Here is a 24,578-nt window from a genome sequence, read left to right on the forward strand (position 1 = left end):
AACCACTGAAGAGTAAATAACACTGACTGGCTTCCAATTCCCTAGACCTCAAACTGATCAAGTATCTGTGGGATGCACTGCAACAAGCCTGATCCACGGTGGCCCCTCCCCTCCAACTCAGTAGATCCAACAGGCCACGCAGGACACCCTCAGAAGGCCTGTGTCCATTCTCTGGTGAGTCAGAACTGTTTTGGAGGCACAAAGGAGACCTACGTAATATTAGGTGGTCATAATGTTATGGCCATGGGAGGTGTATGTGCTCTAATGGTTATGTTTTTACCTTTAGTGTTCGGGGTTTTGATTTGCCACAGGCCAGAGTGTTGTTCGTTAGGAGTGGTGGCTGACACCTAGGTGGAGGTGAACACTAATCCGTATTAATAGGTGTGGGAGCACTCTCTGTGTCTCTTATTTAGCCGGGATGAACTCTTATTTGCTTCTTGTTCTCCTGTCATGACCCTCTTTCTCCCACACACAGGCTGCACACATTACTGATTCTCTGCAGTTTTGATTTGATTAAATATAATAAACTTAGCTTTATTTTAAGGATTCAAGTGACATTCACGAGACATTCATGAGGGACATTTTGCCATTTCCCACACATACTTTTTCAAACCACGAGTTCAGGAAGCATCATTGCTACTTTCCTGCCGTGTCCCTTGAGAGTGGAGATACTCTTTTATTAAGTGTTTTCGTGTAGAAACTTTTATTCATAGTGCCACTTATAAATATCACCAGCCTCACAATTTTTGCACTCGTACCGCCCGATATCAGGATGATAACCCCTCTTCATGTTTTTTGTTCAGCATTGTGTAGTCGCTGTGGTAGTCCCAGTCCAGTCCATGCCAGTCATCAGACTCCATGATGATTACACCAGGCCTCTCTCTGTGATTGTTTTTGAAGGATTCTGTCTTCTGATTAGACATAAGGTGGTCTGATGTTACATGTGGACGGACACTGTTTACAACAATGTCATCTACGTCAAATCGTCCAGCAGTGGGCGCCATAGGTCCTCACAGGCGCATCCCTTCTCTTTGAAGGAAGGCACAGAAACAGTGTTCTCTGTGGTGAAATGAATAACATGTTTATTAGGACACAAGATATAAAAATAATCTGCAGGCCAGAGAGAGTTTGTTACTGGGTGTGAACAACCAAGACAAGTAGCTTTGAGACTGTGAGGTCACTGGTTCGATCCCCACTCAAGAGCCTTGAGCAAGTATCTAAAACTCCTGAAACTGCTCCCCAGATGCCTCTTGTGGCTGCTCCAAGTTTGGCCTCTGAGATGGGTTCAATGCAAAGAGCTAATTCCTTACATGTGTGTATATGGCCAAACAGTCATCAGAACGATGCATAGAGTTTTAAGCTGTATTCATCTGTGTATGGAGGAAGTATGCACCTAAGATCTGAGATCAAGACTGATTCAAGCATGCTTTTCTGTCACATATACAATTTATACAAAAGGCTACGACGGCGAGTCCCTGCAGTATCTTGTGAATTAACTGAGAATTGATTGTTCAGAACAGTAAAGTTGCATCAGTCTGTGGCCTTGTCTTTCTCCTGTCTTTTTGACATTGGCAGTGTATATAAGTTACCTGACTGGAGCGGTCGATTGGCCCTGTGTAAATGGAAGGCGTTTGCAGGATGTGAGGGGAGGGGGGGTGCCAAAGTGCTGGATCAGTGAAAACTGAGAAGACCTGTAAATAGTCCTCTGGTGCTGGATAACTTCAGCTGGAGGAAACTAAATGTCTGAAATCAAACAAAGGTTTGTGAATAAAAAAAAAAAAAGAAACTGGACACATCTGACAGTAACAACAGAGACTTGACACTGTAGGTCATGTCTTGATGCATCACTGTAATGAAATTTCATCCTGATATTGGACTAGAATAACTGCTCATCCCATGAATCCATTAATTTCACGCTGAGCAACAAATACTGCTGAGCCCTAAGCTTGAAGGGCCACATTTGCTTCGTTAACATTTTTTTTTTCTTTTCAAATAACAGAGACGAAAACTGAGAACACACTAGAGGAAGATAAAAAAGTGTCGTAGACATATTACAGGATGATGACATCAAACTCACAAATGACCATCTTACATTCGGACTCAAAAATAGAAATCGGTCGAGAAGCCACAGAAATCCCGGCGGACTGGCTTGTGCGAAAAGTGCAGGTCTTGCATAATTTATTGCGAAAGCTGTAATCTATCCATCCGTGTGTCCGGGCGTATATGGCTTTGTGTACAGTCATTGATCATGCAGAAATCCAGAAACAAGAGAATTTGCAGCGCGGATGCCGCCTGGACCCGCGCGTCCTCATGAAGCGTTGAGCGGCGGCCGAGACGTCTCGTCGCGGCTGGTGGATGGAGATGTTTGGACGAGGCTCGGTACTCTGCCTGCAGCTGATGCCGTCCATTGTTACAAACTGTGGCTTGTTTTATCACCCAAAGTTGGGCTGTGCTGACCGAGGACCCCGTTAACTGCGGATGTCCCTGACCAATTCCAGCGTCTTTCTGCTTAACGAGGTGGGCCATTTTCAGTTTTATCACCGTTCAGATATGAGTAAGCGCCGAAGGTAGAGGCAGGTCCTCGGTGGGAGGCTGATAATTAAATTAAGCAGGCGGACCTCACCGGGAATCTTTCACTTCTGAGTGGAAGAGCCTGCATCGTTCCTGTCAACATGCCAGCGGAGATTAGGGGCGGATGAGCTGGGCTTTTAAATGTGCATGATTTATTTATTTTCCGTTTTAGCCAAAATAATAAAAACCGGTCAGCTGGAGCAACAGATGGACTGTGGGTCTGTTTAGGCTTCCACTTCATCCTTTATTAGGTAATTATTCCATTTGTTACAATAATATTGACAACAGAGATTGTACTTAGGTTATAAACCCATTTTTTGTCACATTTCATGCATCCAGTAAATGTCTGATTAAAAAAAAGAATTGAATTTGAACAACTTTCAGATTCAATCAGCTGACTCACAATTTATAAATAAATTTACTTCATGTGAACTTCATGGATACTACACAGGCGTCTGGTGATGTGAGGCTGCCAGAACTTACGCTCATACTATTTTGCCATGTTGTGACATCAGAAAATCTCTGCACGTTACAAAGTGCATGTGCTGCCTTCGCCAGAGTGCGTTCCCTCACTGGTATGGGTTTGAGCCAATGATGTAATTGCTGTGAGTGATACTGAAACATGCTTGCGGTCTAATAACACTCACCTAATAACTACTTCTACTCCCGTGTTTTTGCAGGTTTAATAATTCACTCTAAATAACCGAGCCCGCTCTTAGCTGGTGACTACAGAACAGAAAATTCCTACTATTATTATTATGAAGATGATGATGAAATGACAATGCAATGATACACTAAAAACCTTTCATCTTCATTATTTAGGTTGCTTCCTTTTTCGTTCTACGAAAGTGATGCTCCTGCTCACTTGCTTGGTAAAGCCTGACCGACTTTGAAATTGAAATGTCACTCTTCAGATTATTCTCTCCTGGAAGTTTGAGTTCTGGAGGTAAACTGGTAGACACAGAGGACAGAACCTTTTCTAATGAGCGCTTATGAATGATCAAGCTTTGAAATCTGTGGCTTCCCGGTGAGATAATCCGTCATCCCGGACACCATCAGGGCATCCATCTGCGTCTCTACGCGTTTGTTTCCCACCCAGAGGGCCTGGACTGTGTTAAAGGTGATTGAAAAGTCAAAACACATGCTTTTTGACCGTGTTTTCGGCCACCGGCTGAGAAAAGTCCATTATTTGCTTCAGTGTGTGTCCCGTAGGCAAACTGCAGGAGGTCCAGTCAGTCTGTCTGCTCCAGATTCGTGATGAACAGCTAAAAGTGTCTACGACACCTTGATGAGGCAGGTCTGGCACTTGAATTAAAACGTCTCCTCTAGGAAGATGAAATGCAAATCACTTGTGTGATGTTTGCCATGATATTTTGAGTACGTGCAAATTAGTGATGTACATATAAGGTGCACGGATTGAAATGTGACGATGAGAAACATCCCTGAAATCTGGTGCTTTTTACCATTATACACATTCATCTATTTCCCTTTCAGTAGAATGTGTGCACATTCATATTCTAGACTCATAAATTTCCCTTTCCAGTTTGGACTTAAATGGGTAAAATATTAAAAGCTCAGAACTCATTTGGATCTGGCAGTGCACGCACGTTTGCATCCACACCCATAACAAATGACACTGACACTGTTCTCGTCTTAATTTAGCAATGTGCCACGTTTTCAAGCAGACCGTGTGTGTCTGGGAAGTGATGACACATGTAGTTGAGGTTAGCTAGTGACCATATCTACGCTGGCAGCTTCAACAAACTCCCTGGTTGAATTAACTGCTCAGCAAACAAGCTCACAAGAGATTACGTAAGATGTGCACGTGCGCGCGTGCGTGCGCGTGGCTTATCGTCACATAAAGTACACTGTCTGTGCGAGGCGCTGCTCGGTGACACTCGCGCTCACTTCAATGGCATCCCGGTCTGTTTACCTCCTCCCTCCTCTTGGCGTGTACACTTCAAACAGGGATCAGGCCTGTGTTGGAACACATTCTGTACCTGCACGTCTGAACCCATCAAGTACTGTACAAACCCGATGAAAGGATTTGGCAGCAGCCCGGTGTCATCTCCCTCCACTAAAAAAAAAAAAAATCAAAACCCAGCATCCCCGGTGCCTTAAAATAGCCCCTCATCCATAATGCACCAGCAGCAGCTCTGCCCACAGAGGCGCTTCATATGGGACAGACTGACAGACAGCCGCGCTCAATGCTTGGGTGCAACTCCTAAATCTGCTCTCACTCCCCCTTTCCTGCCTTTCTCCTGCTCGATGCAAAGCACACTGGAGTTTAACTTTCCAACCTTCATCCGTTCATATTTTATTCACATCTTCTGCTCATGCAGAATTCGAATGGATGCCTCCTCCGTCTCTTTCTCCCTTCATCTGTTCCTTTCCCCTCTGCCTCACTGTTTCCTGCAACCTACCCAATGAATTATGAATCTCATCCTTTGCTGGAGATTTTCGCATCACCCACCGACCGGTTGGTTTTGGGTGCACGCTGTTCGTTTTTTCGAGGCGCTCTGAGCTCTAATTAACAATTAAAGCGGATACATCAATCCTATCTGGAGGTGTTTTGGTTGGTTTGGATGGCAACGAGAAGAGTAGCTTCCCGCATCTTTGCGCAACCGAAACGCATACTGAGCAGCTGTCAGGGCACAGCCAGCCATGACATCTAGAGAACACACTCTGTGAACAAAGGCCCACACTGGGGACGCTTCCACATGTCGAACATAGCTTCCCATATCCACCCTCGTCTCCACCAGACTTTCTCCTGCCTCTAAACTTTTGGGGTTTTGACATGTTGAAATCGACCGTGGCTGAGAGGAAGTGTGATAGGAATGTAAAAACGCGCAAATTTCCCCACTGAGACTTTGCCTTTGTGTTTACGGGTTGCATGCAGTGGACACTCCCGTCGATTTAAATGTGAAGGTGGACTCCTTGGATCTTTCACATGGTTGGGGCAAGGACAGTCAGTTTCAGTGTAACCCGAATGAGCCACATACACAAAACTGGACATGTCTGCATCTCACGCAGGGACGTGATGTTAGGACGCCCATACGCCTTCAGCGATATTTTTTGTGACCAAACAAAAGTGTGATGCTTTATTTTACGATCTCCAAGTGTCTCGGGATCTGACATGCACGGAGCCGCGTCGTCATCCGACGCACCGTCACGTGGTCATCTTTTGAATGAACTTAGCATGCGCTCGCGATCCAGAGTCCCATTGGTCGGCCGAGGTAGAGATGGAGAGGGGAGAGGGTGGGAAGGATGATATGCGGAGCGGAGAGAGCCTCGCTGACGTAGAAAAGGGGTTGTGTACTGAGAGAGAGGTGGAGAACAGGAGAGGAGGGGGGGTGGGGTGGGGAGGGGTGCTAAGAAAGAGAGAGGCATAGACTGCTCACAAGCACGCTACAGTGCACTTCAGTGTTACCCAAGAGGGAGAGCACACCATGACTGCCTAGCAGAGAGAGCGAGCAAGAGAAACGGGGAGTGTGCTCTCCTACTTCCATCTGAGTAAGTACGCCCGTGTCTCTTCTACGTCTATTCTGCAATGACAGCTCCAGTAAAAGGTCTTTGCTTGATCAGATGGCGTTGGAAGATGCAGTGAGGTAATAAGGTATATTCTTCACCTTTTTTTTTAAATTTTTTTACAGAAAGTTTGAGGAATAGAGTTGGTGCCTGCAAACAGCATTTTCTGTCTGTGCTGGAGCGTTCTGAATAAATTTGATGCATATCCAAAAATTTCTCACCCTCAGCACTGGCATTTCTGGGGAAAAGTCTGAGTTGCACCAAAGCAGAAAATGGCATTTTATTGCAGTTGTGTGACAGAGTAGCAGCGGTGGAAAGCTGTGGGGCATACTCGCAGGCGTTCATGCTTTTTTTCCGTCGGTCGGTGGGGGTGGGGGGGTGGGGGGCGGTGGAAGAGTGCATTTGGGACCGCTAGGCTTCCTGTGTGGGGTCAATTAAATACTGCATGAGACAGAGCACTAAAAGCCTGTCCCGTGTGGAGCGAAGTGCTTTGTGTGTTTCTGTGAGTGGATGTGCATGCATGCATGTGTTTGTGTGTGTGTGTGTGTGTGTGTGCTGGCGCATCAGTGTGCAGTGTCTTGATTAAATTTGATGAACCAGCAATGTTGAGAGGGCCAAAGATTCCAGTAGCAGCTTCTTTGAGTTCCTGTTCAGAAACGGCGTCTTTTGCATTATTAGCTTACTAAAAGGCAGGAATACGTGCTCACCCGATTGTGAATGTTACTTCACCGGTCTAATCTAGGACATCTCCTTTATCTAGTCTGGCGTCTTAAACATCTCCGGTTTTCTTCACAGGGTTTTTCTTTAGCGTTACATCTGCAGTCTTCACTAACATGCAGTTGTGGGGAAAAAAGGTTCAAGGCGTAAACTTGGGAGAAAACTCAGTGTTTCAACGTAAAGCTGGGAGTACGTGAATAAGTAGGCCACCATTATATATTGATAAGTCTGACATCCTCTCAGTTAGTGGAGGCGCACCAATTAGGCCCAGCTCAAACCTAGAGCCTAAATCAGGTCATCTTCTAACAAACACATCTCGTTTAATGAAGGATGTGGCGCAGTGCAATCCTCCGCACTGTAGGTACACAGCTTTATGTGGGTTAGCCCCAGCCTCTCTGCGCTTTGAAGCAGTTTGGTGAAGTCAGGTTGAGGGGGATCCCTGAGGGGATGAAAGCAGCCCTAAGTATGCACAGTGTAGCCGGCGAGGCCAAGTTCACAGCGAGGAGGAAAGACGCAGAATTCCCGGGTCAGGCTTCCTGCATCCCGCTCCTTTTTTGCTAAACTGTATGCTAGCTTCAGCGTCAACCCATTGGCATTATTGCATTAGCAGAACTTCTCAACAGCTGGCGAATACTCTTAAACCTGTCACAAAGCCTGCAGTTATTGAAGGAACTTGATGTCTTCGCCTCAGGCGTCAGGTTCTGTCAAGGGCTCATTACGGACGGGGAGAAAGTATCCTGAGGTAACATTAACGCGGGAGGAGGGTGGAGCTGCTAAGGACAGTATGGATTATCAATCTGGGTGGCTCTTGTATTGATCCACTCTGCCCTACTCTGGTTGCACTTCTGGCTCTGAATGATCCACCGCTGCCCGTAATGCTGCCTCAGCTCCTTCCGCACACGGATGCGTACGGTGTCTCTTCACAGGCTGGAAAAGCTGCAGACATGGACGTCGACAGTTGAGGTCTCGTGGCCGATTCAAAGGTCTCGCGCTTCAATCTCCAGATTTGTTGTTTTTAGTTTGAACTTTCTCTTCGCAGCCACTCGTTCCCTGTAGGGTGTAGAGCTTTTCAGTTGCTTACAGGGCGGACGGCTCTGCAGTGTTCAGCAGAAAATAAAAGAGTGAAAATAAAGGGCCAAGCGCCCAACCTTGAAACTTTATTTGCTCAGACCAAAATGCGCTTTTAGTGCTCCGCTTAGATGTTTAAGTGTATATATACGTAGGTTTAGTTATTATGGTGACACCCCAATGCATTCTGACTTTAAAAATATATATATTATTGTGCTGCGTTTTATTTGGATTCAGCTTAAGCACAAAGATCTTTTTAACAGCAGCTTAAAAAAAATTGCCATATCTGGATCCAAATTTTAATTGTATTCAGTTCTGTTTTTGCTTCACTATGAAGGCCTGTGAGAAAGCACAGCAGCATTATTGTGAACATAAAACAGACCCAAAAAAAACAACGGAAAAAACACCTTTGTTGCAGAGACGGTGTACAGTACACGCTGTTGGCTGATTAGAGACACGTCTCAGCGTCTGTCTCTGCTAGTTTTTTCTCATCCATAGGCACTTAGTTCGCATTCAGATGGGCTATCTGGTGTCAGGGATGTAGCCAAGCCAGTTTCAAATCTGCTTTGCTCTTTCTTGAGGGAATTCATCAAAACTCAGTGAACTTTGACAATCCTCCTCAATCTTCTCCCCACTGCCAAACCCGGGCTGTGATGGGAGGAGAGGAGAGGAGAGGAGAGGAGAGGAGAGGAGAGGAGAGGAGAGGAGAGGAGAGGAGAGGAGAGCTAAATTTAGAGCAACTGAACTGCAGAAATATTACAAAAAAAGAAAAAAAAGATTCCTCTGTTAAACTCTCGTTCTGTTGTTCCAGCGGTCTCGCTGCTTTGCCCTCATTTGTTTTCCTCTGACTTCCCCGCGTATTAATAATTCTTGTTTTCATGTCACTCTCGAAATGAAAGAGCTTGAGCTTACGTCACAATTCACCTACAAAAATATTGCTTCTTTCTCTCTACCGTTTTCACTCCTTCCATCTCCGCCTCCCTCTGCCAGTGACCGGCCGCTCCACGATGAGAACAGTCACCATATTTCGTATCTCTAGCAGAGGCGTCAGCGACGGTTGCTGCAGTAACTACAGCGATGTTTTCGTTGTTTGTGTTTGTTTGCCGCCCCACTGGCTTCCCCTTTAATATGAAAAAGCCACGCAGCGGCATAGCCCTGAGACATTTTTTTGCTAAAAAGCCTTCGCAGAGTGCACTTAATTCTTAAGCAGGAGAGGTTGAATGAGGGTGAGAGGGGGCGTGCGCGCTGCCAGCATAATGGAGCCCAAAGTAGGGTCCTCGGGGCCCGGGGCGGCCCGGGGAGCAGGCATGCAGCCCTGGCTTGGCAGGAACAATGAGGCCGTCTCCAACAATAGCGACGTTCTCTGCTGGCTTATTAAGACATCTGATGGACTCTAGATGGCTGCTTGCTGACTCATCGCTGCATTTCTGTTCTGTGGGCTCATGCATCACCTTCCTGTCAGGAGGATGGTGCAGGGCAGGCAGACAGGCAGGCGGGCACAACCCCTGCCTTCCTTTACTCATCTCCTCTGCCCCTTTTTGCATCCCTTCATTCATGGCCACCTCTCTTTAATCCATCACCGCACCTTGCGCATGTAAGGCTTTAGCTCGTGAATGGCGGAAGGAAACGGAGACACTAGTCGGCAGAGGGATGACAGAAGTACTATTTCCAACCATCGCCTTGCTCAGTCATTGTTATTATCACTTAGCACGGCTTACACAGACACAGCCTTTGTTCTTATTTATAGAAGTTCTGCTCGTGCCCAGAGAAGATGAAACCTGGCCGAGTTCATGTGCATGTATTTTTATTTTTTTTTCAGGATATCTTAAGAGCAGGAACTGACATAAGAGGAATATATATGGGAGAACTTGAAAGGACGAGGATGCTGGAGAGGAATATATCAAATTTGTAGCGTGCTAGGGCGGAGAGGAGAGGAGAGGAGAGGAGAGGAGAGGAGAGGAGAGGAGAGGAGAGGAGAGGAGAGGACAGGACAGGACAGGACAGGAGAGGAGAGGAGAGGAGAGGAGAGGAGAGGAGAGGAGAGGAGAGGAGAGGAGAGGAGAGGAGAGGAGAGGAGAGGACAGGAGAGGAGAGGACAGGACAGGACAGGAGAGGAGAGGAGAGGACCAGGGCTAGCTCGAACCTAAAGAAGCCCACTGTACGCCACCAGTGTGCGGGCGTGTACACAACAGTGCTGCAGTCAGGGCATCAATTTTGTATAGGAAATGAGTGTTGAGGCAACGCAGCAACGGTTGTGAAGCACTTAGGCTGAGCGCGCCTCCCTCTTTCTCTCCCTCCTGTAACCACGGGCTGAGGGGAGGAGGGTTCCGCTTTTTCCTGTGCAATGGGGGGAAGAGAGCGCTGGCAGCAGAATCATGTCTGCCTCCGACTCGAGCGCTACAGGACTCATCTGTAACAAGGTACGCTGTCAATGCTCCCCCACCCACCCCCCAAACACCACCTCTTTTTTTTTTTAATCACTCTGCATGCAAACTCAGCCTCCTCGTCCATGGTGAGCACCCCATCTGCCTGCTCTCAGACGTCTCCTCTCTGTTTCCCTCTTCTCCCCACTCTCTGCTCTCACTCTTGTCTCAGCTGAAGTCTATTCTGGTTCACTCACTTTGCCAGCATCCCCCACTTGTCCTCCCTTCCCTGCCTTCTTCTCCCTCTCCTCCTCCTCCTCCTCCTCCTCCTCCTCCTCCTCCTCCTCCTCCTGTCCTTCGTACTGTAGACATGCAGTTTGTCTGTTTATCTCAACTCTGTAGCGTGTGTTTTGCAGCTCTGCGTTGGACCTGTGCCTCACAGGGTGGCCCATCTGTTGAGCATGAATTTTGACACTGTGGTTTTTTTAATGGCTCTCCTCCCCTGTCTGTTTCATGAAGTCACTGCTCTCTTTAAATATTGCATCCCGTCCAGTGCCTGTGGTTCTTTCTTCCTCCTGCATTTCATGCTGTTAAATTTTGTTGTGCAACAGCTGCTTTGAAATTTCCAAATATCACACTATAATTTTATATAAATAAGGAACCAATTTAAATCCAATTGTATCTTTAACTGAGCTGAAATATGTATATGCAACTATACACATGTAACTGTATACTTTTTTTCCCCTTAGACATGATGTGTTTGAGGACCATCAAGTGAAATTGATGGTCACTTTTTTTTTGTGGTGAATCCAACCTGTTTTGTAATGTGCATGCCTCCCTCTGCTGGTGAGAACGTGCAACTGCTGCAGTGTCATCATCTCGTGTTTCAGTCTCTAATGGGACTTCCAGCATGTGAGGGATTTCTCGTTAGCATCTCTGTCTCTCGTTTCCTCGCTCCGAGAACGACCTCCGCGGCGCGAGTGGAGGTCTGTGGCTTTAAAAGGTCGAAACAGTCGTAAAACACAGCGGGCGGTGCGACACATTAAGGCTGTTCCAGCAGTGAAACCTGCGTGTCAGTGATTGCATTAGTTTCTACTATTGATCCCAGTGTGATGAGCTGAATTTTTTATCTTTTTTTTGTTTTTTTTCCTGAGAGTGAAGCAGAGTGAGCTTGTCTGACTTTATGTTTTCACTTTATTATAAATATCACAGCTTCTGCCACTGTGCATAATGGTTGAAATTACAGTCATTTGATGAATACGACATACCTTTTCATTATGTCTCTCTGCAAGTTTGGTTGATGCATTTGTGCACATGAAGGGGGAAAAAAAGGCAATAGTTTGAAACGCGAAATCTGTCTTTAGTGCCATGGGATGTGTCAGTTCATCAAGTAGTCATAGTGGCTGCATGTGAATACAGTGCTGAAAGGAAGGAGGAGGATGGGAGATAGTTAGACTGAAACAAAGAGCAACAAACACCAAGTTTGTTCTATACTTTTAAAATGAATCCCAACATGCTCAGCCTGTAGAGTCGATAAATATCTGAGATGTATTATCAGAGTGTCCGTGGGACAACGTGGATAAGATCTCCAGGATTTATCAAGTGATTAGTTAAATTGACTTCACTATGATCATCTCACACATACAGAGTACATTTCTCTCTGGAGGCAACTGGGAAAACAGTACAACGTCGCATCTGACCTGTACATTTCTGCAAGTTTTGTGTGGCTCAAAACAAATTGGCTTAACAACTAGACAAACAGAAATTACTGGAGAAAAACGCAGTTTTAAACGGAGCAGAGTGATGAGCTGCAGCAAAGAAGTTGAGGACCTGGCCAGTGGCAAACATAACGTGAAAGTACGTATTCCTTCTCAATCGAGGCAAAGCAGTTAAAACCGCAGCAGTTTTTTTAGTTGAAGGCAATGTGCAGTCTACAGTATATATACTGCTGCTCTGTGCTAATGAGAGTCTCTGCCTGTCCTCCTCATCCATGCGCAGAACTTCATGTGCCTTAATTAGGATTTCTGCTGCTTGACTCCAATGTCCACGAACTCTGCTCCAGATTCAGCTTAACGTGTTTTTCTGGGAGAAGAGGGGTTCAGCAGAGGCGGAGCTGATGGAAGAGAGGAGGGAAGAGATAAGGGAGGAGGGGGAGGAGGAGGAGGAGGAGGAGGAGGCAGGTAGAAAAAAATAAATAAAGTAAGAGAAGGGTGACGTAGTTGTGGCGCTATATTTGGCTGTTTTATGTGGGTGCTCCTGTCTGGCATGTGGAGAGTTTTCCGACCTCGCGCCCGAGCCGTTGCAGAGGAGCAGGTTGCTGATGGAGTTTACGATCTGTGAGGTGTGGTTTGTGAGTTTTATTTGCCTGTAGATGAAGTCTAAGAGAGTGATGTGAGTGGGTTCTTTTTCCCTCTGTATGATGCTTGACAGGTTTCATTGTACAACGTTTCTGTGAGAGTAAATTTTTTTTTTAATGTGAATTTCAGTATAAATGACAGCTTATTTTTACTGATATACAAATGTATAATACATCAACTGTGTCTTATAGCTCATGATTAAAACTGGTTTGTTTAATGACTCAACTCCTGTTAATACAGGCCTGCATGGAGTTGAGAAAGTGGAATAAGAAAGAAAGCTGGATATTGAAGCATTATGAGGTATAATTAGTAGCTTGGTTGAAGACTGGCCTTTTGCCAACATGTTGTGAGCCTGACTCAGTGGATAAAGAGACAACACGCTTGTGCTGGTTGTTAGTGTTGCAGTGCTCACGCACATGCTCCCCTGAGGGCGCTGCTTTGGAAAAGCCACAGGAAAAGACGGGCAGGTACACGTAGAGGTGAACAAGGAGAAGGTCATGGCAGACGCAGAGGGAGATATAGATGATCTGTTCAAAGCTGCGTCTCGGCCGTAAGTCAGCACTTAACTGCATCGCGAGTTACTCCGAGCAGCTGCTACGATGGCACCGTGCGGCGATGGATTTATCTCCCCTCGCCCCGGACGCTGACGGCTATTTCCTCTCCTCTCCTCCCTCCTCCAGGGTTCTGCCGATTCATACACTAGTCGACCCTCTGATTCCGACCTGTCCCTGGAGGAGGACCAGGAGGCGTCTCGGCGTGAAGCCGAGCGCCAGGCTCAGCTGCAGCTGGAGAGAGCCAAGGTGAGACAGCGAAGGCCAAGGGTTTGTGTTTGTCTTTAAACTCACCTTAACTCCCTGAGCAGCAGTAACTAAAGTGCTCATAAAAGCAGGGACAGGATCAGAATGTGCTTACTGTCATTGCACGTCCACGTAAGGTGAAATTAAAGTGGCTCTCCTTAGAAAGACAGTAACATAAATTACACTCCACCCACCTTCACTGAGCCCATATATAGGTTTACATTTATATATACATTTAGTGAGTTAAATTACACATTCACATTATCTCATTTCTGCTTTTCACTTTGTCGTCCAACAGTCTAAACCTGTAGCATTTGCAGTGAAAACCAACGTGAGTTACTGTGGGGCCCTCGATGAGGATTGTCCAGTCCAAGGTGCCGCTATTAACTTTGAAACCAAAGACTTCCTGCACATAAAAGAGGTGAGAGGCATAAAGCATTACGTTTTTTTTTTTTTTTTTTTCTAATACTTTTGAATGTATTAAAGAAACAGTGCAAGTTATCACAGCTACTAGTGTGATGGACCTGTGGCAGGAAAACAAAAGAAGTGTCCACAAAATGTTTCTGATGCTCCAGATAAAAAAACAAAAACATGGATTACAGACTAGAAAAGAATGTGACGGACAAAAAAAAAGCTAAATGATAGTACTTTATCTGGAAAGTCACCAACTCAGAGTGTAAAAATACTGGGACATTTCCACAGTTCCAAGAAAACAACCCATTATTTATGTCGAGTATATATAATAGCTACACGGCCTGCTCTGAATATTTTACAAATACCAACCTGTCAAAGAGCAGAAAGGCAACAGACCGTGTCAGCCCTCAGTTCCCTCCTTTTCTTTCAGCCCTCTCCAGCAAGTAAAAGCCACTCCAACGGTAATTAATCCTAGCCAGTGAGCTCGCTTGCATTGTTTGTCAGTTCGTGAAAACGAACTCGCATATTGCTCATAATCCCCCAGCACCAGCTCTGTAATCAAAGTGGTCGGAGGACACGTTTCTCTCAGCCGGTCTCTTAGGTCCGTGCTTGGTTACCTTAGCTCGTAACAGGCTGAGCCATAGAGAGTCTGGAGGAGTCACACCATATTCTGTGACCGACCGGTGACGGGTTCACATGCACGCATCATGTGCACGTGTCGTCAGTGTTTGTGTGACCTGCAGGACGGTGGAGACGGCGTGAGGCATTAACGATTTAATCATGTCAGCGCGGCAGTGCTGCAGCACGACGTCTGAGTCACAAAACTGTGATTCACTCTCGTACAGAAATACAACAATGACTGGTGGATTGGTCGGCTGGTGAAGGAAGGGGCAGACATCACGTTCATCCCGAGCCCAGTGAAACTGGAAGCCATGAGGATAAAACAAGAACAGAAAGCAGCAGCGAGGTCAGAGGTCGCACAGCTCTTGACACATCTCTTTGTCATCACTCTTCCAGTTTTGTCTGTGTTTCTTTCTTTGCCCTATTTCCAGCAGCTTCCTCCCTATCACACTGTTTGAAGACAACTTTTTTGTCTTTTTTTTTTTAGACACAACTAGTTCTTGCTCATGTGTCGCTAGGTGCAAGTCCTTATCACTAAATTGCCTCCTTAGGGGATTCATGCATAATGAAGCTTCGCATTATGTTGCTCCGCAGGAAAGGAGGGAACGCTTCCTCCGGAGGCTGGAGGTCCACCCCTCCATCTGCAGGTAAGTAGGGCTGAAGACGCCCTGCTGCTGTTCATGTCTGCTGGGAATGTATGCTCTCGCGGGGTTAGATTAGCATATGGGACTAAGATGCTCTCTTTAGAAGTAATGTCTTCCTCCTCCTAATGAAGACGAAGCTTAATGACTATTTCCATTTAAACTAGGGCTCCTAAATTAACACACAATTTACCAAGACTGCAATCCTGAAAGTCAACACATGTTCTCTGAGCCCATGCAGAGTCTGAGATCTTCAACATTTTTAATCAATCAGTGATTTATTTAGTCTACTCATTAGCTTTGAACCGGCTAAAAGTTCATTCTGTTTATTCTGAAAGCCAAACAGAAGCAGAAGCAGGTATGTTTGCATTTTCTTTAAAAACTTGAACTATATTAATATGCTACTCATTTTTGCAACTATGTTTTTAACTATAGCTATGTGTGTGTCAGCTCATTACCTGCCTCATATGTTGTTGTTTTTCTGACTTCCATCCCCTGCCTGTGCCTGTGCAGACTGAACATGTTTCTCCGTATGATGTGGTTCCTTCCATGCGGCCCGTGGTGCTGGTGGGGCCTTCGCTGAAAGGCTACGAGGTGAGTCGACGGTGCCGCTCTTCAGTTGGCTCTCGTCTTTGTGTTCAGAGTAACAACCTGGATGTGGTTAGGAATGTTTTTGGGATTAATCATTTAGTCAAAGACACTCAGTGTCTCTTATGGGTGCACCAAAGTTGGATTTTAGTTGGATTTTTTTAAAATTTGATTTGAAACCCGAACTGATTGAGATATTAAGTATGGACTCCCTATATGTGTTCTATATTAAACTCAGCCTAGTGCTATTTATGAATATACATTATTATTATCATTCTGCATTTAAGTTATTCAAATAATAGGTTCAAATACTATTCCCCTCAGTATGAGCAGCCTTTTTGTAAACTAGCTGCAAACTAATGGCTATCCCATCAGCCCCAGCAGCAATTTGCATAGCTTGGTTGTAGACTCTTATCAATTTAAAATAGGAATTTGTCATTATTTTAAGCCTTTTATTCAATTTGATTGATTCATTTAAGAATACAATCAATATATTGCAGTATATAATGAAATCAATAGTTCATTCCAGCCACAGATTAGACGTATCTGACAGTTTGAGTTTGTTTTAGCTCAGTCTGGTCTTTTCTTCCCTGGGCTGCCTTCTTTGTTCCAGTCTCGTTTTCAGTGGCAGTAGCTCTTGCGTGGCTTGCCTCCATTATCCCATTAACAGTCGTGCAAAATCGCCGCAGTAACATCCTGATGAAATTACAGCGCACACAACAGGCGTCAAGCATCCATTTGGGCGATACAGAATTGCACGTATGCGTTTTTGCATTAGCTAATGTATGTGATATTCCAGCACACTTAACACACACACACACACCCTGGGTGAAACACATGGAAACACACTGAGTTCATCTCAGAATATGTCGATCTGGAATGAGTCTGTGCTGAAATGAGAGGCATGTAATTGAACGGAGCGTCTCGGCGCTTCACTGTTTTCTCTCCGCCCTGCCCTCTCCTCTGTGGCTGCGCAGGCCGCGCGCCAAGCCGTTTGTTTTGTGTCTGTGAAATATTTATGCATTGCTCTGGTGATATGCTTCGGGGATGCTCCAGCGGCGAACGCCAGCCCTGCCTGCTCCTCTCCTTCCCTCTCATTCTCTTCTCCCCTGCTTTGTCTCCCTTGCACACATCATGTTCAGCCGCTCGCCGTCGTCTTTCTTCAAAGCTGCCTCCTCCCCTTTTCCCTCTTTCGCACTGTCTCTGTTCCTCAGAGGAAGCGCAACGCTGTGCGCTTCATCTTCCATTCCGAAGGCCATCCATTTTTCAGGACTGTTTGAAAATAGACGCCTCGTCTTCCTCGCAGTGCACACTGCAAACACTCTGTCCGTGGCACGGTTAAAACCCGCTAAATTACATCTAAGCCCATCTCATCCACTGCACGGCTACGTAAAATTAAACTTCTATGAAGTGTCCTCCTTCAGTCTAGAGCCTAATCTCCAGAAGGTGTCCTGAGGAGTCATCAGACGTCCACACCCCGCAGTTAATGAACTGGATGTCGACTCAGTTAAATTCAATTCACTTGATTTGTCCCCAAGGGGCAATTTAAAAGGGCATAAAGTAGCTGAAAAAACAGAATCACAATCGATAGACGCAAAAACAGCGCACACAGTACAACATACGACATTCTCAAATCAGTTTTTGTTAAACTGTCATAGTTAAACAATAATTTATTTTAATGGTGTTAGTATTTTACCTATTCCTTTTTTTTAGTTTCACATATGTTGCGTGATTGCATCCTCTGTTTGGTTCGTCTGTTGGTGTATTAGCTCGGTTATATAGCATCGGTATCGGGTTGGTTTCGCCGATTCCAGCCTGAACTTTACTCAGTATTGGATCGGAAAGGAAACCGCTGGTATCGAACATCGCCTACAGTCTGGACAGTGAAGTGTTCGTCCTGAGGGGAGCCACTCAAACTCACAAAATGTCAGGGTGTCATGTAAGATCCTGTGAGTTGATTTCACTGGCTCCAAAATTAGCTTCATTACAAACTCTGGTGCTATAGTAATTAAATTTAAGGTGAACACCAGAGACTCCTCGAGTGATGGATTATAGGAGATCCTTTCAGAGCTAAATTCTGCACGTGGATCATTTTGCAAAGAGAAACACAAACATCCAAAATAAGTAAAGTAAAACCGAGGATGAAGGACACAAAAATTGTATAAAATATGTCTTCACAGGAGAAGTTGTCATTGTTTACATTAATAAAATTGAAATTGTCCAAACTGCTTTAATGCATCATATTTGAAATGTATTAAAGCTTTAAATTGAGCTGTGAATGCTCCATTTTAACCTCCCTCCTCTTTTCTTTTTGTCTCCTAGGTAACAGATATGATGCAGAAAGCCTTGTTTGACTTCTTAAAGCACAGATTTGACGGCAGGTAGGTGCGGCTGTACGTGTTTCTCACCACAAGATGCAGCTCTGTGCGCAGCAACTCGTGTGTCTGGGCTCGCGGAGCCGTTCCGTAGGACTGCGCCTATCACGTTTCATGGTCGATAGGACGCGCGATGATGATGATTTGTTTTTAGCTGTGTGAGAGAGTACAAGTTCATCTCCTCCTTTGAAATGGAACAGTTGTGGATGTGATGTGATAAGACACTTCTTCTGTAGGATCTCTATTACACGGGTGACTGCTGATCTGTCGCTGGCAAAGCGCTCCATGCTGAACAAGAAGGCCATAATGGAGAGATCCAACACTCGCTCCAGTCTGGGTGAGTGACGGAAAATAAGTTCTCTCTCTGTTTCTGCTTCTTTGCTAAATAAAGATTAATATCTGCTAAGAATAGATGCCTGTTGTGTCTTTGATATATGAAGCCCGTATTAAACTAAGCTGCTCCGTTTAAAAGCAGCTCACGTGTTCTCTGTCTGCTCACAGCTGAGGTCGAGAGTGAGATAGAGAGGATCTTTGAGTTGGCCAAGTCTCTACAGCTGGTCGTCCTGGACGCCGACACCATCAACCACCCTGCGCAGCTCCTCAAAACTTCTCTGGCCCCCATCATTGTCTACGTCAAAGTCTCCTCACCCAAGGTAAGTTTATGTGTAAATCACATAAACTTCACAAAGAAATATATCAACACCTTGTTTTTGTTCATATTGTAGCTGATTGAAGCTGAAATTTTAAGTTCAAGCAGAAAAATGAACCATTGATTTATCAGCTATTTATCAACTTATCACTTTTTAATCACTGCAGATGTAATGTCCTTGCATTTTTGACACAACATCTGAAGTTGGACATTGTATAAGTGATTTTCTTCCAATTGCAATGATAGAGAGAATACTTCTAATTGAATGCTTAAAATAAGGGACAGTTTAATTCCTAAACTTCTCCTCCAATTCCCTCAACTTAAAGCTGAGTGTTGCACTTTAAGCCAGAGTTATTATAAAATTGTGTTCCACATATAAAGACCTAAGTGCATGTTGCTTGAATTTTCTTGCATGCAAGTTTAAAATTGCACATTGACCGTCCTTGCTGAATAAAATTTTAAGAAATTAAAGGAAGGAATACTTGAGATTTGACCTCCTGAGACGTGAGCTTTTGTTTGGTATACATTTTTAATTTCTCCGTTTCTCTTTATTTGCCATTAGTACGGCCTAAGAACTCTAACCACTAAGCCTCGTCTTTGACCAGGAAGTAGATTTTGGAAAAAAATATGTCCTCATATGTGGACACGGGGGTTATTTCACTCAATATTATCATAAAGCCACCAATTTGTAACAAAATATAAAACTGTTAATTTTCATGTCTTCAACTGAGTACTTGCTAATTAGCAAAGTTATAGCTTGTTACTACTGATAGAAAACTGGTAGACATATTAAACTAGAAAACTTGATGAGCATAAATAAGCTAGTCTCAACCGTAACATTTGATGAGGTTTTGTGCTGCAGAATGAATCCGCTGAAATGCCCGCTATCATGTTTTTACACCAACTAGTATCCAGTTAAGAGAATAAAAATTTAAATGGAGCATAATAAGAGCTTATAAAACTTAATGTCCCCATATGAGGACGCGGGTTCTCAGGAGGTTGAGATGACATGCATTTGCCATTATTTTTCTTTTTTTTTTTTCCCCTGCTTGAACATTTCTGTCTGTGGCTCACCCCACAGGTTCTTCAGAGGCTGATTAAATCTCGAGGAAAGTCCCAAAGCAAACACCTCAACGTCCAGATGATGGCAGGAGACAAGCTGGCTCAGTGTCCACCTGTATGTCTCTCTCACAACAATGACCAGCAGAGACGACCAGCAGCCTCTTATGGATGTGTTTTATCTGTTCTTCTCTCATCTTTTGACTCCTCAGGAGATGTTTGATGTCATCCTGGATGAGAATCAGCTGGAGGATGCATGTGACCACCTGGCTGAGTACCTGGAAATTTACTGGCGTGCTACACATCTTCCCTGTTCTGCCCCAGTTAACCCCACCAACCTGATCACCCCACCTTCAGCTAACTCTAGCCAACAGGTACAAGGAACATTTAAATTTTGCTCGATTCATTCAGAATTTTGCACACATTAATAAGTGCATCTGTTCTGCCTCCTGTTTAGTTCTCTGAGACTCAAGAGTTGATCGAATGATCACAAGTGAAAACATAGGTGAGAAGTCTTTTTTCTGTATTGTGCTCCTGCTGCTTACTCGTTTGGGGCTCTCCCTTTTAAAATGTCCGTATCGCTCTCCTCAGGAGCAGCCTGTGCTGTCGGCTGGTGTCGGACCAGGAAGTCATAGAGCACAGGGACCAGGGCGCCACCAGGGGGCAGCAGCAGCCCTCATCTCTCCAAAAACCAGCCACCACCTTCTCCAGCCACACCTGGGGCGTAGAGGAGAGCAAGAGCGGGGGCCCCCGAGAGAGAAGGAGCAGGAGGCTGGTGAGCTGGAGGGAGAGACGGAACAGGGAGAGGAGCAGGAGGACGGAGACTTGACCAGCGCCGCCACGCACAGAGGACCCTCCGCCTCACTGCTGCCCCCTCGGCCAGAGCTCCCTGCTCCCACCGTCACGCGACAACTCCGCTTTTCTGCAGCTGCACATGCACTGGTGGTAAAAAAGCCAGTGCAGCAGTGCAGTCACCGTTCACCACCTGACCCCCACCCACCAACCTCACACTTCCTCCCACCCCGACCTTAAAATTACATCCCTGCTTTCACACCCAAAGTCGCATCCCTCTCTCGACAAAGCTGAGCCAGCCCATGTGTGCGTCCAGACGCCCACGACTTTCACATAGGCTGATTCAGCTCTCATTGTAGACAAATTGCACCCCTGTGAAGTCGTACAGTACTGTGGCACACAAAGCTGACAGTATAACATCTATACATCCTCCCGATGCAGGGCTCCCGGGGTTTTCTGTGCAGAGAGTGGCAGATGATCTATTCTGTATGTCTTCCATCTGTACAGCTCTCCAGTAGCTGTCATTCCAAATGTATAAACCAAATGTTTTCTCAAAGGCACAATTGCTTCTGTCTTGGAGACCAAAGGAATTTGTTTTTTAAACTATTTTCCTGCATCACGTTCAATAACCCTTTTAAATGATTTATTTCTATTCTCTTTTATTTAACGTTAGCTGTCAATGATGCCACCTGTTATTCATATCTTTGCTCTGAGTATAGCTTAGCGTACGTAATATCTGTACGAAACGATGATACAAAGCCCATGTATAACAAGCACAGACATGCACACAGTCTATATGCATATTCGTCACAGCTGTGAATGTATAGATGCTGGATCACTGGCTTAGGCTGGATTATTTACAATAACTGTGGTTTGTTTGCGGATGGTTGAGGGGCTAATCCTGTAAGGTGCTTTTAAGAAAGACATATGATTCATTCACATGGAAGTCAAATCACAGAGTCACATCACATCTGGACAAAGACACTTTTTAGAATTAACTATTTATCTCTGAGACAATTTGATCCACCTAGTAACATAATTTGTAGCAGATAATATTTAAAACACAAGTATTGGTTGAATCAGATTTAACTTAGAAAAAAAACCTCATTATATTTTTTTACAATCTGCTCCTTTTTGGATAAATTTTACTCTTACCACCAAAGTTTTGTACCTGTTTTTATTTTATTGCTATTATCTGTGTGGAGAATACAACAATAAATTAGCAAGAGATAAAAATATTAACAATTTAAACAAAACATAATTAAGAAGATTCACAGTATGATTTCCAGGGATAATATCTGTAGATTAATCGTAACCTCAAAATGTTCTGAATGTGACTCTTGGCCTTGACATTACTGCATCACCATGAGTACACAGACGCACACAGTCAGGACCAGTCGTCGCTCATAATCACCGGCGCGGCTATAACTGTAGTGGACAAGTGAGCCGAATGACATCAAGAGTGTGTAATCTCAGTCACTTCACAGGAAATGGTAAACGCTGATCTGAACGATAGGACTCTCTCTGTGCGTAGGCTGAATCATCAGACAGAATCAAGAAGCAAAAGTAGTAAAAAAAAAATAAACTCACTCACCGCTGAGAAGCCTTCTGAGCACATCAACAGATTGTGAAGGATCACTTCCTAACAAGCCCAGTTGTTCATTTCAGTATCCTTCGACAGAATCAAATCAGCATGCGTACAAGCTTGTGAGTGTATTTACAATTTAACGCCGGTCTTATATCCGTTGCTGTATGTAGCCACATAAATGTACTGTATGTTCCCATAGCCTGCATACAGTCACCAACCTTTTTTTTATTTTTTTTTATGCCTCGCCCCACTCACGAAAATGACACGTTAAAGCAACTCCTTGTATCTTAAACCTTAAACCACATACCTTACATGTAAATAATCTAAATGTATGTGCATGACATTTATATCCCCGCTTCATCAGAAGGGCTGCTTAGGACTACCCTCACTCGAGCCGTTCACTCATCAGACTGAACCAGTGCGACCTACGTAACCAGTTACATTATTATATGAGTTACTGTAAATAATGTATATTCAATATGCAGATACTATTATTATTAATATTATCAAATTGCACAGAAATGCTGAGAGTAGAAAGGGGTTTTAGTCGCAGTGCAAAGTCCTATACTCAGCTCCTTCCTCAGAAAGCATGTGTTTGTATGTAACGTCCTTTGAACGTCTTTCTCGAATGATGCTCCGTTTGTTTAGTTGCCACCGTGACGTATCGCTTCCACTGACACCCACATTCATTTCTGAAGGATAAGGTTTGTGATACATAACTTCTACTTGATGAAACACAGAGAGCACAGTACCTTCTAAAGCTGATTAAATTTAAAAAATAAAAAACTCAATCAGCTTCTTCTTATTTGCTTAATTTAGATTGCAGGAAATTTCTACAAAACGTGAATTACTCTTTGGAAGTCCAAAGCACAATTTTTTACAACTATCATTTCTTATTGCGTTTCCCTCACCTAAATTCTGTATGCAATACGACGTTTGGCATTGACACTAGCTGAGACTATCAAGATATCTCCTCAGATGTGATGGGGTATAATTGCACTACTATCGTTTCTATGTATGCTTTCCAATGCAATAAATGCACTAAACATTACGCTGATCCCACCTCCAATACTGAACAAGCTGCCCGGCCTGATGATGATGATCATGATGATGATGATGATGTCAACTTTTCTCGTAGTTTCTGACATGTCAGCAAGATAAATGATATCCAACAGTGTCTGATGACGATGATAATGATGATGATGATTATGATGATGTGTTACAGGGTGCATCTTTTGTCAATAGCACACGTGAAGGAGGGGGTGAATAAACAAAACTACATTTATGTAACATTTCTGTGCGCCATGGTTTCATTTCTCAGTGATTCACCAAGCCACCAACAGAGGGCAAAAAGGGACTAAGTGATAGGTATAAATATTTTAAAGGTTTTTGGTTCAATTTAAATTCCATAGTAAGGGGGTGAGTTCAGTCTTCTACGTCTTCCCAACCGAACGTTACACTAAAACTATACTTCCTTAAAAAACACTCCTTATAAAATCAGCTCATTAAAGTAGAGACACTACAGAAGAAGCAGAAATTGTAAATTGTGCACAACCTGAAAAGAGCAGAATAGCACTTGCCTAGACAATATTAGTAAAAATATATACAGTGGCCACTTCATTAAGAACATCTCTACAAGCTGGTGCTAATTCAATACACCAGCTTCCCTTTAACTCCTGGCTTTAATTAGTTTACACATGCCAGTTTTTATACATATATATATATATATTATAATCCTAAATAAGTCTACGGACTCAGTTAAATGTCAAAGTGGTGTTTATGTTCATAACATCATGACCACCTGCCTGGTATCGTATAAGTCTCCAAAACAGTTGTGACTCATCAGAGAATGGACATGGGCCTTCTGAGGGTCAGTGTTGTTGTGTTGCTGTATCCTGCTGGGGATGGCTTCTGCCCTTGACGAGTGTCATAGCCATGGTGTGGGGGTGCCTGGTCTGGCCTAGGTGGGTGCTGTATGGTCCAAAAGTTTCCCAGCACAACGCTGAATTGTCAGCAGATGATCAATGTTATTCACTTCTCCTGTCTGTGGTTTTAATGTTGTGGCTGGTTGGCGTCCACTCTTTGTTACATAGAAGTGGAGGTCAGAATTTAAGAAGCAGCTTTGACTTCAGTGCAGTTTAATGGACTATGAATGAGTGTGAAAATAATGAACACAACAGGCATCATAAAAGTTTAGTTCAGTGATTCTAGATGGACATAGTTAAGTGGTTTCTGTGTGTATCTACTGTTTATATACTGTGCATATTAAACTGGTGAAACACCCATAAAGAAGATTTCCTTCTTTGGTGTAGAAATCAGCCCCATCCAATATATTTTGCATAAATGCTGCTCTTGCAATAGGATGGGAGAAACAAAGAAGAGTATTTAGGCCCATGACTGGCTTTGGAATAAGATGTTCAGGTGGTTTAATAACAAGAGGAATGACAAAT

General features: G+C 44.2%; 1 protein-coding gene across 4 annotated transcripts; it reads left to right on the forward strand.

Annotated features, from left to right (window-relative positions):
• The first annotated feature begins 64 nt into the window (after window positions 1–64).
• Window positions 65–23,418, forward strand: cacnb3b (calcium channel, voltage-dependent, beta 3b). 4 transcript variants are annotated; one of them, XM_047589202.1, is made up of 14 exons: window positions 65–174; window positions 13,285–13,404; window positions 13,700–13,822; window positions 14,661–14,782; window positions 15,031–15,083; window positions 15,416–15,435; window positions 15,591–15,671; window positions 17,988–18,046; window positions 18,277–18,377; window positions 18,542–18,693; window positions 19,771–19,866; window positions 19,961–20,122; window positions 20,206–20,253; window positions 20,340–23,418. In XM_047589202.1, the coding sequence occupies exons 1-13, from the start codon at window positions 73–75 to the stop codon at window positions 20,233–20,235; spliced, it is 1,221 nt and encodes a 406-aa protein (XP_047445158.1). In that variant the 5' UTR covers window positions 65–72; the 3' UTR covers window positions 20,236–20,253; window positions 20,340–23,418. The 4 variants fall into 4 exon arrangements, with proteins under 4 accessions (XP_047445158.1, XP_047445177.1, XP_047445167.1 ...); XM_047589221.1 differs by lacking the exon at window positions 65–174 and adding an exon at window positions 2,140–2,517; XM_047589211.1 differs by lacking the exon at window positions 65–174 and adding an exon at window positions 9,995–10,304.
• The last annotated feature ends 1,160 nt before the right edge of the window (window positions 23,419–24,578 follow it).

The sequence above is a fragment of the Mugil cephalus genome, chromosome 1 (genome assembly GCF_022458985.1).
Source record: "Mugil cephalus isolate CIBA_MC_2020 chromosome 1, CIBA_Mcephalus_1.1, whole genome shotgun sequence".
Lineage (NCBI taxonomy): Eukaryota > Metazoa > Chordata > Actinopteri > Mugiliformes > Mugilidae > Mugil > Mugil cephalus.

Bases quoted from the DNA above. Each gene is read 5' to 3' on its own strand.
- cacnb3b (XM_047589202.1), top strand. From the start codon at position 73: ATGCACTGCAACAAGCCTGATCCACGGTGGCCCCTCCCCTCCAACTCA. The intron at 175-13,284 runs GTGAGTCAGAAC...TCCCTCCTCCAG, and splicing joins AGGCCTGTGTCCATTCTCTG to GGTTCTGCCGATTCATACAC. The intron at 18,694-19,770 runs GTAAGTTTATGT...CTCACCCCACAG, and splicing joins TCAAAGTCTCCTCACCCAAG to GTTCTTCAGAGGCTGATTAA.